Source organism: Neophocaena asiaeorientalis, unplaced genomic scaffold (genome assembly GCF_003031525.2).
Source record: "Neophocaena asiaeorientalis asiaeorientalis breed wild unplaced genomic scaffold, Neophocaena_asiaeorientalis_V1.1 scaffold721, whole genome shotgun sequence".
Classification (NCBI taxonomy): Eukaryota; Metazoa; Chordata; class Mammalia; order Artiodactyla; family Phocoenidae; genus Neophocaena; species Neophocaena asiaeorientalis.
Genome location: NW_020175365.1, coordinates 1,497,945 through 1,511,166, shown reverse-complemented (window position 1 = coordinate 1,511,166; position 13,222 = coordinate 1,497,945). Strand labels below are relative to the sequence as shown.

Here is a 13,222-nt window from a genome sequence, read left to right as displayed (position 1 = left end):
GAATCCTCAAATACTGAATATCATTTATGAGTATGTAGCAACATATATGAGTATATAGCAGAGTGGTTTGTTTAGAGTCGTCTCTTGTAAGATGGAAGTAGAACATGTGTTCATTCAGCAAATATTTATCGAATGTTCACTGTGTTCTAAACACTGGGGATACAGTGATGAAATGGTGCTTAATTTAAGGAAATGGAAGACAAATAAATGGCTAATTTGATCAGAGGGCTTCTGTAAAGTTGTGACCAGGGTGCTATGGAGGAGAATAGAGTGGAGCATCTGATTTACCCTGAGGGACTCAGGAAAAGCTTCCTAGCAGAAATGTCACTTCAGCAAAGTCTTAAAGGTATGTTAATCCAGTGGGAGCAAGGATGTATATAGTATTTGAGGCAGAGGGAAAGGCATATACAAAGGCAGTACCTATGGTACATGAGTTTATATGACAGGAGATGGGCTGGAGAGGTAAGTCCTGTCTCTCAAGAGTCAGAAGGTTAAAGGAAGTTAAAACTATAGGGAGCCATTAAAAGATGATGAATGGAGAAGTACAAGGTTAAATTAATATTTTCGTAAGACCACCTCCTGGCAATATATCAAGGTTTAAATAGATGTACTAATTAAGGTTCTTTTGAATACAAAGAAAAAAACATTTTTGAGGCAGCCTAATTTAAAGGAGGAATGATTTATTATGAGTACAGAGAGATCTTTCAGGGATCTTATGGCACCTGGACTTCAGGAACTGAGTGGAAAGCTGAACAGGAACTCCTGTCTCTTGCTTTTGCTTTGGCCTTTCTGCCTCATTTTTTCTTCCCTTTCTGTAGATTGGTTTTCTGTGCTTTTTTGCCTATGTGGTTAAATATTACCTTCCTACAGTTGCCTAATATTGCAGTTTCAGCCATACTGCAAGACTCTCTGCAGATGTCTTTAAATCTAGTTCAGTTTTCAAGTGAAGAGAGAACCTCATTGCCCACGATGGGTTAGGTATCTCCTGCCCTGATCCAGTCAGATGTGGCTACTGTACCTTGATTGTCAGGCTCCAGTCCCTGTGTGTGTGCATTTGGAAGGTGGTATAGGAAGGGACATTCTGAGAAATGGGGAAGGTAGTGAACTAGGCAGATACCACAGAAAGTTTCTTACAGAGGGTAAGAATAGAAGCAAAGGCTAGCACTGAAATCTAGGCACTAAAGGTTGAGGGCCTGAGCTAAGGTTAGTTAGGGGCAGTGTGGAAAGAGACGAGGAAGTAAAGTTAAGAGGTATTTAGAAAATCAGACACACTTTGGTGCCTTATGAAAGGTAGGAGGTTTGAGAGAAGGAAGGAGTCTACATTTCAGATTTGTATTACTGGGAATTTGGAGAAGAAACATTGAGGAGGATTGAGTTTTAGGGCAGAGATGCTGAGTTTGGTTTGGACACAGTGTATTTGTGGTCCCCATGGGACTTAAACGCTTGAATGTAGGGTTTGGAGTTCAGGAGTGAGATTTCTGCTGAGATTTGGGAGTCATCTTGGGTTGGCAATTGAAGCTATGAACTGGATAAAGTCACCTAGAATGAGAAGAGTAGAAAGCTGAGAATGGAATCTGAGGACCACCTCAGTATATATGGAAGGAGTGGAAGAAGAGTTTTTCAAGTGACTAATTTGTGACGTTGGACAAGAGGGGATTATGGAATATAACACTGTAGAAGAATGTGTGTTTAGCATATGCTCAAGCCTTAAAAGACAAGATAGAGTCTATGGCTTAGTAATTAATAGAAATGTGTGTTGGGTACCATGTTCTCTTACTTGATCCTCACAGCCATCCAGCTGCTTATTATCTCCACTTTACAGGTCAGGCAACTTAGACACAGAGAAGTTAAGTAACTTGCTCACAGTTTTACAGCTGTAGGTGACAGAATCAGGATTTGAACTCCTACAAATCCAGCTTTTAAGAGTCTGCTCTTAACCACTGTTCTTGATGCCTGCCTTCAAAAGAAATGGAAGGAGATTCTGATTTAGCTAGTTAGTATAGTTTATGTTACTAAAATGATTATAGTAATGGAGGGCAAACTTATTTTATTTTTGATTGTGGTAAAACGCACATAAAATAAAATCTACTATCTTATTAACCTTTTTTAAAGTATACAGTTCAGTAGTATATTCACATTGTTGTACACCCAACCTCCAGAACTTTTTGTTTTGCAAAACTGAAACTCTATACCCAATAAACTCTCCATTTTCCCTTCCCCCCAGCCTCTGACAACATCATTATACTTCGTGTCTCTATAAGGTACTGTAAGTACCTCATATAAGTGGAATCATCCAGTATATCTGGCGTATTTCACTTAGCATAATGTCTTGAAGGTTCATCCCTATTGCAGCATGTGTCAGAAATTCCTTCCTTTTTATGGAAGCCAAACGTTTATTTATTAGAACAACTTCCTTTAGACATTTATTCACATGTTGAGGAAGATCTTTTTCTCATATCGGTTTTGGAAAAAACTGTTTCAGGGATGGGGACATATTGCACATCTTTATAACTCTATACTGGTATTTGAGTGTTTGGGGTAAAACTTTTTAACAGGAGAAAACTTTACTAAAAACTTATAGAAGCATTAAAAACAAATAATACCTTTTAATTTTTCTTGTCTGTTTGAGAAGGACAACTCTGTTGTACTTTTTCCCTGTAGTGATAGCGTGACCCATGGGAGTCACAGATTTAAAATACAGTTTTTATAATATTCACAAGGATACCAAAGGTCTTTGATATACACTGTACTAAGCTTTCCTACAGAGACTGTGTGTTCACCACTGATATGGGGAGCATCTCACCCAACTAGGTAAGCCTTTTAACTGCACCTCAGTTTAGGGCTGTAGTCAGAGCCTCTTACCGTTCTGAATATAACAGCGGAGTTCAGGCTAGCTTTTCAGTTCACTACTTGTTAACTTTAGGAAGTTACTTAAGTTTTTTAAACTTGAATTTCCCTATTTATAAAATGGAATATTCAGTTTCTACCCCGTTGGGTTCTCCTAGGATTAAATTAAGTCTGAATAAAGTGCTTATTAGCACAGTGACCGGCACATAGTAAGTGCTCGGTGAATGTTAGCTGTAATTATTGTTCTTGTTACTATCGTCATGTTTGGTATGCATGCATTTGAAGATTCCCAAGTGGCCTACTGTAAAGGGAAATCTATTCCGTCCCTTGCTCTGGGCTAGATGCTTCAGAGGATTCAACGTTGAGGAGTATACAGTTTCTGCCTTTAAGTAACTTACATTTAAAATGGAATGATTTTATCTACAGTGGGTTTTTAAGGCTATAACTTCTAAAATTGTGCTTTTTTTTTTTTTTTTTTTGCGGTACGCGGGCCTCTCACTGTTGCGGCCTCTCCCGTTGCGGAGCACAGGCTCCGGACGCGCAGGCTCAGCGACCATGGGTCACAGGCCTAGCCGCTCCGCGGCATGTGGGATCTTCCCAGACCGGGGCACGAACCTGTGTCCCCTGCATCGGCAGGTGGACTCTCAACCACTGCGCCACCAGGGAAGCCCTTAAAATTGTACTTTTTTATTAGAAAGTATAGGGGAATAAATCAAGGTGAAAGTGTGGTTTTAGCATTTTAAAACCTTCTTTGAATGCGGTAAAGGATTCTTTGATTTGTGGATTTTGTTTGTTTATTTCCAGCCAGCACCTAACCAAGTCACTTTTCATCTGCCACTACATCGTTATTATGCTATGTTTTTGAGTAAGGTAAGAGTGTCATTAAACAACTTTGTTTGTTTTTTGAATATTGGGAATTATGTATTGAATTAGTAACATTTTTTATCATAATTTTTAGGCTGTGAAATGTCAAGAACTAGATTTGGATTCTGTTTTACCAGATCAGGAAATGTTAATGAAGCTAATGATTCATCCACTCCAAATTCAGGTATGTTTTCAGGCTTGTAAAAGGTTTTGAATTCCTTGGTTAAGTGATTCTTCCTTTATTTTATTTGTATGCCTTTATCATTGTTATTATAGCCAAAATGTTTGAAATTTTTAAAAAAATTTAGTTTTTTGTATTTTTGCCAGATTATATTTTGTTTTTTTTTTTTTTTAAATGAGATTTACATTTAGTTATAATTTCCCCAGGAATTCTTTTCACTATATTTATTTATGGGGGGGTTTAACATACTACAGCACTGTTTTGGGAGTCAGGAGACCCAGCAAATTCTAGCCTTGGTGCCACCACTATTTTATTATCTATGTTGTTTGGAGTGATTTACCTACTTGATTCTTAGTTTACCCATCTATAAAGTGAGAGGAGAGAAAAGAGAGAAGATTTAGCCTACATATGCACTGTGGTTTCTTTCATTTCTAACACTGATTTTGTGGACCACCTTTTATATACATTAGAGGGATTTGCACTTCAGTTTATTTTTCCTGGAAATTTTAGATTTGTTAACCATTATTGAACTTTACCTCTGGGAGTTAGGAACAAATAAGAGATGAAGTTATGACTGTGCTTAGTTTTAGTTGATACAGGACATAAATACATGAAGAATTAAATATTAATATAGTAAGAAAATTTATTCTAATCTGATCTGCTCTTGCCAAACTTTAGAAAATGACTAGATTGAAGGTTGAGTTAGGGTGAATTAAAGACATAGATTATATTCATTGATGTTGAACAGTGAACAGTTAGCTTGTTTGATGCTTATTCCTGTGTTTCTTTAAGCATTATGTATTTTTTTTTTTGAAGAGGAAAGAGTTAAATGTAATCGTCAGTGATTCCTCATTAAAGATTTCAGTGAATATTGTTATAAATGTATCCAGGAGTCATCATGGAAAACTAACTCATGTATAAACTCCAGAAGAAGGGACTGTATAAAATATAATGATCATCATAAAATTTAAAATTATATATTTGAATTGAATATCTTAAACATTGGACAGAATGTCAGGCTTATGCTGTGATTAAGTTATAAAATATTTTGAAATGATTGTTTATTGTAACATGATTTTATAAAGGTTGACTTTAGATGACTTCTTTGTCCAATTTACTTAATTTTTGTTTTACTAGGCAAGTCTTGCTGAAATCCATAGCAATATGTGGGTAAGAAATGGTCTGCAAATCAAAGGACAAGCCATGACCTATGTCCAGTCTCATTTCTGTAATTCCATGATTGATCCTGACATTTACCTATTACAGGTAAGCCAACTTGATGGTGCAGATGTTGTACTTTAGAAGTATCTCATTTGTACCTGTGGGATTTTAATTTATAGAGGTGACTAAATGATGACTCGGAGAGGTCAGTGCTATTGAAAGAAGAATTTTATTACTTATAATTTCCAAAGGAAGGGGGCATGCCACACTATGCAGGACCAGAGGGGAAGTGTTAGATTTTGGTCAGGAGGCAGAAGGAGGAGTGAGGGGAAATCCTAGACCAGAAGCTTTATTGGGGTTTCCATAGGAACGACAAGGCAGGGCAGGGGAAGTAGTTTAGGATTGGCTAGTTTGAATAATTTTTGTGGGCTCTGGGGCATAAAGGCTATCTGGTACCTGCCTTGGGCAGGGGGCCAGTGGGAATATTGGCTTGGTATGTGAGTTAAATAAAGGGCATGAGGGACTTGCATATGAGAGACTTGCTCCCAGGTAAGCTGTTTACTATCTTTTGGAATTAGCTAGCCTTTAGAAGGGTAGTTTCTCTCCTGGTCTGTAGGGCCCCCCTAGATGCCAGGACATCAGAAGATACAGAAAATAAAAAACATGATTAACACAAGAAGTAAAACTGGGGAAATCCCTGGCAGTCCAGTGGTTAAGACTTGGTGTTTTCCCTGCTGTGGCCCTGGTTCAATCCCTGGTTGGGGGACTAAGATCCTGCAAGCCGCGTGGCGTGGCTGGAAAAAGAAAAAAAGAAGTAAAACTGAATATTGAGAAATAAAGATTGTGGGTTTTATTTTTTGTCTTTTAAAGGTTTGTGCATCTAGACTTGATCCAGATTATTTTATTTCATCTGTCTTTGAAAGGTAAGCATAATTTTATTAAGACAGGTATTAGGAAGTATTTGGAATTTAAACTAATTTTGTTTTAACTTTAAAAAATCTGTCTCAAATATTTTTTTAATAGATTTAAGGTAGTGGATTTGTTGACAATGGCTTCACAACATCAAAACACAATACTTGATGCAGAGCATGAGAGATCCATGTTAGAAGGCGCTCTTACATTTCTTGTGATTCTTTTGAGTCTTCGTTTGCATTTAGGTAAAAAGCACTAATACAAATACTTGCGTATTAACTATTAACCTCCGTTTCCTCCCCTCTCCTTGTGGTAGTAACTGGCTTATGGAAAAAAAGGAAAGGATGTATTACCGTTGACACTCCTTTTAGAATATCCTTTAAAAAACCCCTTAAGGGAACTGCAAATATCAGGGTAGTTAAACTGCAGGTTATATTGGGGCATTGTATTCTTTGCTCTTTAAATTTGGAAGCATCTCATTTTTGGTATTTACGCTTAATAAATTGTGTGGTAAGTTGTTTCTTTATAATATATAGATATTCAGATTTATTAATTCTATTTTTAATTTTAGGAATGTCTGATGATGAGATTCTCAGAGCAGAGATGGTAGCCCAGCTGTGTATGAATGACAGAACACATAGTTCATTGCTGGACCTCATATCCTTTTAAAAGTTTAATTTTCTGTTAGTTGCAGGATCTAAGTTGTAAGTAATATTCATGGATTAGAGATATATCACTTTTTGATTAAAATGGTTTTTTTTGAAGTTGAAAAATAATATGGAGAAAAACTCCAACTGTTTGTTCAATTCTGTGTTCAAGACCACTGGTAGATTTTTTTGCCTCTGTCGTCTCTCAGGGTACTCTTTTTTTTTTTTTTTTTTTCCGGTACACGGGCCTCTCACTGTTGTGGCCTCTCCCGTTGTGGAGCACAGGCTCCGGACGCGCAGGCTCAACGGCCATGGCCCTCGGGCCCAGCCACTCCATGGCATGTGGGATCTTCCTGGACTGGGGCACGAACCTGTGTCCCCTGCATCGGCAGGCGGACTCTCAACCACTGCGCCACCAGGGAAGCCCTCAGGGTACTCTTATTAGACCTTGGTTAGGCATCAGGACTGGTGGCTCTGGGCACCCCAGGATCTGACCTTTAAGGACAGCAATAGTGAAAGGGAGCTGGACACTTGGTGAAAGGCAGCTAGGTCTACTTTATCTCTATAGCCAGGCTGGAATTCATGGTTAAAATTTAGAGGTATATCTTATCATTATTATTACCAGAGCTTTAAACATTCTGAGGATTTTTTTTCTTAGAATTCAGTTTTAAACCAAGAGGTTTTTAAAGGCAAAGACTGTTGTCTACAAACTTTAAAAACTTATGGTTCTCTGTATAAGACTGAGCATACAATGGACACTTTATTATTTTTTGATTTATTGTTTATAAAATTTTAGACAAAGATCATCATGTTATTTTGTGATAAAATTTATTTGTGAATTTTTGACTAAATTTAATTTGTACATTATGATTATGTTTGAAATAATTGGCTAAATTTTGTGAAATAGCTCCTATTAGAAATGCCTATTTGATAACCTTGAAGATTTTCTTAAGCAGCCAACAATTTGATACTGTTTGATGATTTCATTCAGCCATTATATACTGTGTATTAGTGCTGCAAAAGAGCAAAAGCATTCTCTGTAACTTTGAATTTTTAGAAGAATTATGTAGCTTTAATGTGAAACCAAGAGAAAAGAATCTTTGTGGTTTTCTTCTTTTTAAAAAATTTGCTTAGTATCTTTTTCCTTCTTATTTTGAGGATGACATTTTGTGTTTTTGGAAAAATAATCTTTGCTCATAAAAATCTGGGCTGATTTTTAGTATACTGTGTTTGATTTTCTAAGGGAAATTACAACTTTATTTGCAAAAGGATGAAAATGGAGATTAATTTTAAAAGTTATTTTTTCATTTCATGAAACTGTATTAATTTGTTTTGGGGGAAATATACTTCAGAGCTACTTCAGCATGTAATTTATTAGTAGGCTTCTAGATTAAGCTATCTTAATTCACAGTTGATAAAAAGTTATTATTGAACTGTTGTATTATATAGCCCTCTTGTGGCCGACTTTATGTATTACAGCCAATTACTGCATATTTTAGCAAAGGAAGTTAGAAACTAGAATACCTTGGTAAGATTAAGTATCTGACTTTTAGTTATTAATTTTTTTCTTGACACATACATCATATTCCAGAAAATCCAAATCCCAAAAGTGGCATTATTCCAGGAAGCTATAGCTTTGAATCAGTTTTATCAGCTGTAGCTGATTTTAAGGCTCCTGTTTTTGAACCTGGAGGTTCTATGCAACAAGGCATGTATACTCCTAAAGGTATGTTTATATAAATGTGTTTTTTCAAATATCAGTTTTCTGAAGGTTCATTGTGTATATTGAAACAAAATGTTTGCCTTTTATTTGTTCAGCTTTGGTTTTTCCCCTCAACTTTCTTATAGATGTATGTTTGTCTTTTATGGTGTACAGTGATACTGGTTCCATTTATTTACAAACCTATGGTTTATATTACAATAAGACTTCTTAGATGACTCTAAATTATAAAAGGAACTTTATATATGAACTCCAGTTTATTTTTGTAAGTGAATGAACTGTAAATGAACCAGAAATTATGAAGCAAAATATATACTTACAAACATTCTGAATGTATTTGCCCTTTAAATTTGATTTTGAAATAGTTCTCAGTACCCAAATTTTAACTTGAAACAGTTAAAATCTATGTGGAATACTGATAACATTCTCATACATTTTGAACCTGTGTAAATACATAGAAACCTTTTCTGTAAGTGGTTGGTTTTCTAAAGTTTTCCCCCTGGATTTGTAGATGACATGCTTGACAAAAGCCAGAAGTAGGTGGAATCCTGAATCATGGTCTTTTCTTCTTCTCTTTCACATTTTCATTAATCTAAATTAAAATTTTGAAGGAAGTAGCAGTTACATGCTTCTTGCCCCCTTCAGCACTCACTGTCTAAGTGAAAAACTGATGCCCACTTTGTAGTTGTAAATAGCATGTACCATGTTTGGTAAAACACACGAAAATAAACCTTATCATGTGTGATTTTTCAGAGAGTTCACAAAGGTAGCAAGAATAATCCAGAGTCTCTGGTTGGAATGTATTCCATTAAAGAAAAAGCACAGTATTTCTTTATTGTAGAGAACACTTTGTATCTAAAACTTAGATGAGCTTAGAAGTAGAGTGATGTTCTTGTATAATGCAGTGCTTATTAATAAAGTGTGATGTGAGCATAATCTGTGTCACCCATTCGCGGTCCTTATTAAAATACAGGTTCCTATGCCTCAACCCCAATCTGCTCTTATCCAGATCTCTGGGGATTAATTCTGGAAATCTGCTTTTTTACCAAGCTCTAAAGGATGATCGTCACACACAGTTAAGTTTGAGACACTGAGACAGAGCACTGGACATTCGAAGATTAGAATCAAGAAATTGGGTGTCATATTCAGATGCAGTACTGAGTTGTATTAGTCAGTTGTGCGATATTGAGAAAGTCAGTGTTTTATCTTTGGATTTAACTTCTTATTTGTAAAATGAGTGAGTTGGAATAGATGAGTGTTTTTTAAGCTTTTTAAAAAAGTGTTTAAGATAAGCCTTTAGTTTGGGGGGACTAAGCCTTAAGTGAATCTGTTATACAAAAGCAGTAAAAGCAAACCTACTCTTGTTAAAGTGAGTGTGGTTAGTGGACATAGCTTCTCATCTGTTTTACCATCTCCTTGCTCCTAAAGTGGCCCCTGGTAAATCTCTGTTGAAATCCAACTTCTTGGAACACTGAAGCCTCCTGGACCAGTTAGTTAATCACTGAAGTTTTCTTCCGTTTCAATGGTTTTATAATTCTGACAAAAACAGATAATAGAATTAATAACAAAGGTTCTGTGGCTTTTTGAAGGCCTATCTTAAGGATCTTAAATCATACTTAAGATAATTTAAGATGGCCTGTTACACGAAATAGGGACAGTTGTTAACATTTTTTTTTTAATGCCAGAAAGTTGAAATTATAGTAGATGTGTAGAGAGATGCTTAAGGTTCAAATGTTAAGAAATGTTAAGAATTCTCATCCTAAGCATGATTATTAGTGAGATCACAGGTTTTATTTGCAATGTGCAATTTTCTAGTACACGTTAATGTAGTTATATAGCTATTAACATAAGCTTTGTGCACTTAATACTTAAAATCATCTTGTGTACCACCAATTGTACATATACCACACGTGGGATAATGGTTCCTAATTGTGGAGAAGGTAAGGAGATCAATTATAGCAAAAGAACAAATGTTTTATAAACCAAAAAGTGTTTATAAACTAAGCTCTTGAAAATCAATGGCTCATTAATTTTTTAATCCAGCTTTCACATTTTTATCTTCGAATACTTTCAAAAATGCTAATGCATTGTGTTTCTTACTTTCTCATCGGCACTTTACAAAAAAAAGTGAGCTAAACTTTTATGGTGAGGCGTTATCACATTATAAAGCTTCTTGCTCACTAGTTCTTGCTGAACTTAAGAGAACATTATAGTGACGAAATAATGTTTTTTGATTTAGAAAAGTGGTCATTGCATCAAGCTTATTAAGGCAAATATATAATCAAATTAAACTTTCCCATCTTTTAAATATAAGATATACTTAAATGTAATTAGTCATTAGAGATTGACTTTATTCCTAAAAAGTCAGTGTTTTGTTTCTACTCTCTTTTGAATAATAGGTGAAGTCTGGGATCATGAGTTTGACCCCGTCATGGTCATTCTTCGAACAGTTTACCGTAGAGACGTGCAGTCTGCAATGGACAGATACACAGCATTGTAAGTACGTTATGTTAGTCAGTAAAATAATGGATATCTTGTGTTTATAGAGAAAAATTTCAGTTTTAACACAAATGTGATATGTTCTCATTAAAATATACTCAATCTTTAGAGGAGAAAATATTTTAAGATTAAAAAAATAATCTGGCTGAGATTTATGTTCTCAAGATCTTGATCCAAGAACCTGACATTAATCTGATAAAAATAAATTTTATAAAACATCACAAATAAATGTAAAAAAATAACAAACTTATTTAGTTGCTCTTTGACCAGGAGAATTCAAAGCTTGGTTTTGTGTTGTTCTACTTTTAAAGCAGTAGAGGAGGCACAAGTTAAGAGACTAAAATTGTCTGATGTCAGAGATGATGGGTGGGTACAAAAAATGTGGTAATATTGCTGTGTTCTTGACAACTGGGAAAACAGCCAAAGTAAAATGAATTTTATTTGTAAATATTTAACAAAGTAGTTAAAACGTTGATAATTGCCAAAAAATTTTGAAGGATATCTTTTTAATGGAGAATTCAGTTTTATATATTATTGTCGTAGACTATTTTTTAATGTATTATTTCCTCCTATTTTTAAACATTAAATAGTTAATCTATTGCTGAACATTATAGGATATCGCCTTTTATTTGTGCTCAGTTTATTTGTGCTTAAACATTTTGAAAACAAGTTTAAGATGATATAAATGTCTTTGATCTTGAGAAAATATTTGTTCGTATAACCATCAAAGTGTAAATACAGATATTGGGTGTAATTGAAACTTCCTTTTGCCAAGACTTTGCAGTAATGGATATATGCTGAATTTAAGAACCATCATAGATATCTCTGAAGAAAGTTTATAGTGTAGAAGTTTAGCATATTCTCCCCTCCCCTCACCCCACCCCAAGAAAGACAAAAACGAAAAACAAAACTTAGTTCAGCATCTCTCTCTACCTTTCTCTAAAACCCGTGGGAACATAGTCTGAGATTCTCCTTTCTCTGCTTTTTATGCTTTTCGTGTAGCTTTGTAACTATTTGTTTGCTTTGTAGGTTTTTACTAGATTCTTAGTTCCTTGAGGGAAGATATTTTTGTCTCTGTGTCTCTTTTATATCTTCAGAATCTATCTGAGTGCTGGCATATAAAAAGACATTCAGCATATATTTGTTGAGTAAACACATTTGAGTAGTTCATGCTGAAAAATGAAAACCATATCTGTAGAGCTATTTTTATTAAATTTTCCTCTTTCCTATTTTGCTATTTTGTCTCATAATCTCATTCTCCTCATTTGGCTTTTGAGTTCCTGTACAATGTCTGTATAGTTTCTTAGAAATATGTCTGAATTGCTGTGATGTTTCTTGGCAGTTTAAAAATCTTTGTTTAAAGAAATGTGTATTTAAATAAAAGAATAATAACAGATAACAAATACACTTTAACTTCAGATTAAAATCATTTTCTTATAAAATAATCTCTGAAATTTTATATGCAATATTATATTAATACATTTTGTATATTTAAGGTAAATATATCCGTGAAGAATGTGTTTGTTTCTATGTAAAACTTAAATTTTTTTGAAATTTATTTTGTATATGAAATATAATACCTTTTTCCTTTATGTGATATCACTTATATGACTGTATAATTGACCGTTTCCGTTCTTAATATAACACAACTGGGAAATAAGCCTAAAGTGCAGGGCTTATTGGCTATTGGTCATTTGCATTTTATTTTAGTTTTAAGGAACAGAAGTGGCAAAACTGATTTACTTAGTGTGATCCTTTTTTATTTCAAGAAGGTAATAGAAAGGCGCTTTGAAAAATTATAGAGAAAAATAATTAGGTAAATTAAAGGTATTGTGTCTTTATTTTTAGCATTAAAAAAATCTTGTTTATTTTTTAACATCTTTGTCGGAGTATAACTGCTTTACAGTGGTGTGTTTCTGCTTTATAACAAAGTGAATCAGCTATACGTATACATATATCCCCATATCCACTCCTCTTGCGTCTCCCTCCCACCCTCCCTATCCCACCCCTCTAGGTGGACACAAAGCACCGAACTGATCTCCCTGTGCTATGTGGCTGCTTCCTACAAGCTATCTGTTTTACATTTGGTAGTGTATATATGTCCATGCCACTCCCTCACTTTGTCCGAGCTTACCCTTCCCCCTCCCTGTGTCCTCAGGTCCATTCTCTACGTCTGCGTCTTTATTCCTGTCTTCCCCCTAGGTTCTTCAAAAACATTTTGTTTTCTTGTTTTGTTTTTTAGATTCCATATATATGTGTTAGTAAACGGTATTTGTTTTTCTCTTTCTGACTTACTTCACTCTGTATGACAGATTCTAGGTCCATCCACCTCAGTACAAATAACCCAATTTCGTTTCTTTTTATGGCTGAGTAATATTCCATTGTATATAT

The 13,222-nt window shown here is 34.9% G+C and overlaps 1 protein-coding gene across 3 annotated transcripts in view; it reads left to right on the top strand.

Moving 5' to 3' along the window:
* Window positions 1-13,222, top strand: part of UBR3 (ubiquitin protein ligase E3 component n-recognin 3) — a 175,784-nt gene that overhangs the window by 43,495 nt on the left and 119,067 nt on the right. For all 3 annotated transcript variants that reach the window (XM_024765716.1, XM_024765717.1, XM_024765715.1), the window contains exons 11-18: window positions 3,652-3,717; window positions 3,806-3,895; window positions 5,030-5,158; window positions 5,924-5,976; window positions 6,077-6,210; window positions 6,537-6,622; window positions 8,197-8,338; window positions 10,732-10,828. In XM_024765716.1, the coding sequence (XP_024621484.1) occupies window positions 3,652-3,717; window positions 3,806-3,895; window positions 5,030-5,158; window positions 5,924-5,976; window positions 6,077-6,210; window positions 6,537-6,622; window positions 8,197-8,338; window positions 10,732-10,828 (797 nt within the window). The remainder of the gene's footprint in view (window positions 1-3,651; window positions 3,718-3,805; window positions 3,896-5,029; window positions 5,159-5,923; window positions 5,977-6,076; window positions 6,211-6,536; window positions 6,623-8,196; window positions 8,339-10,731; window positions 10,829-13,222) is intronic.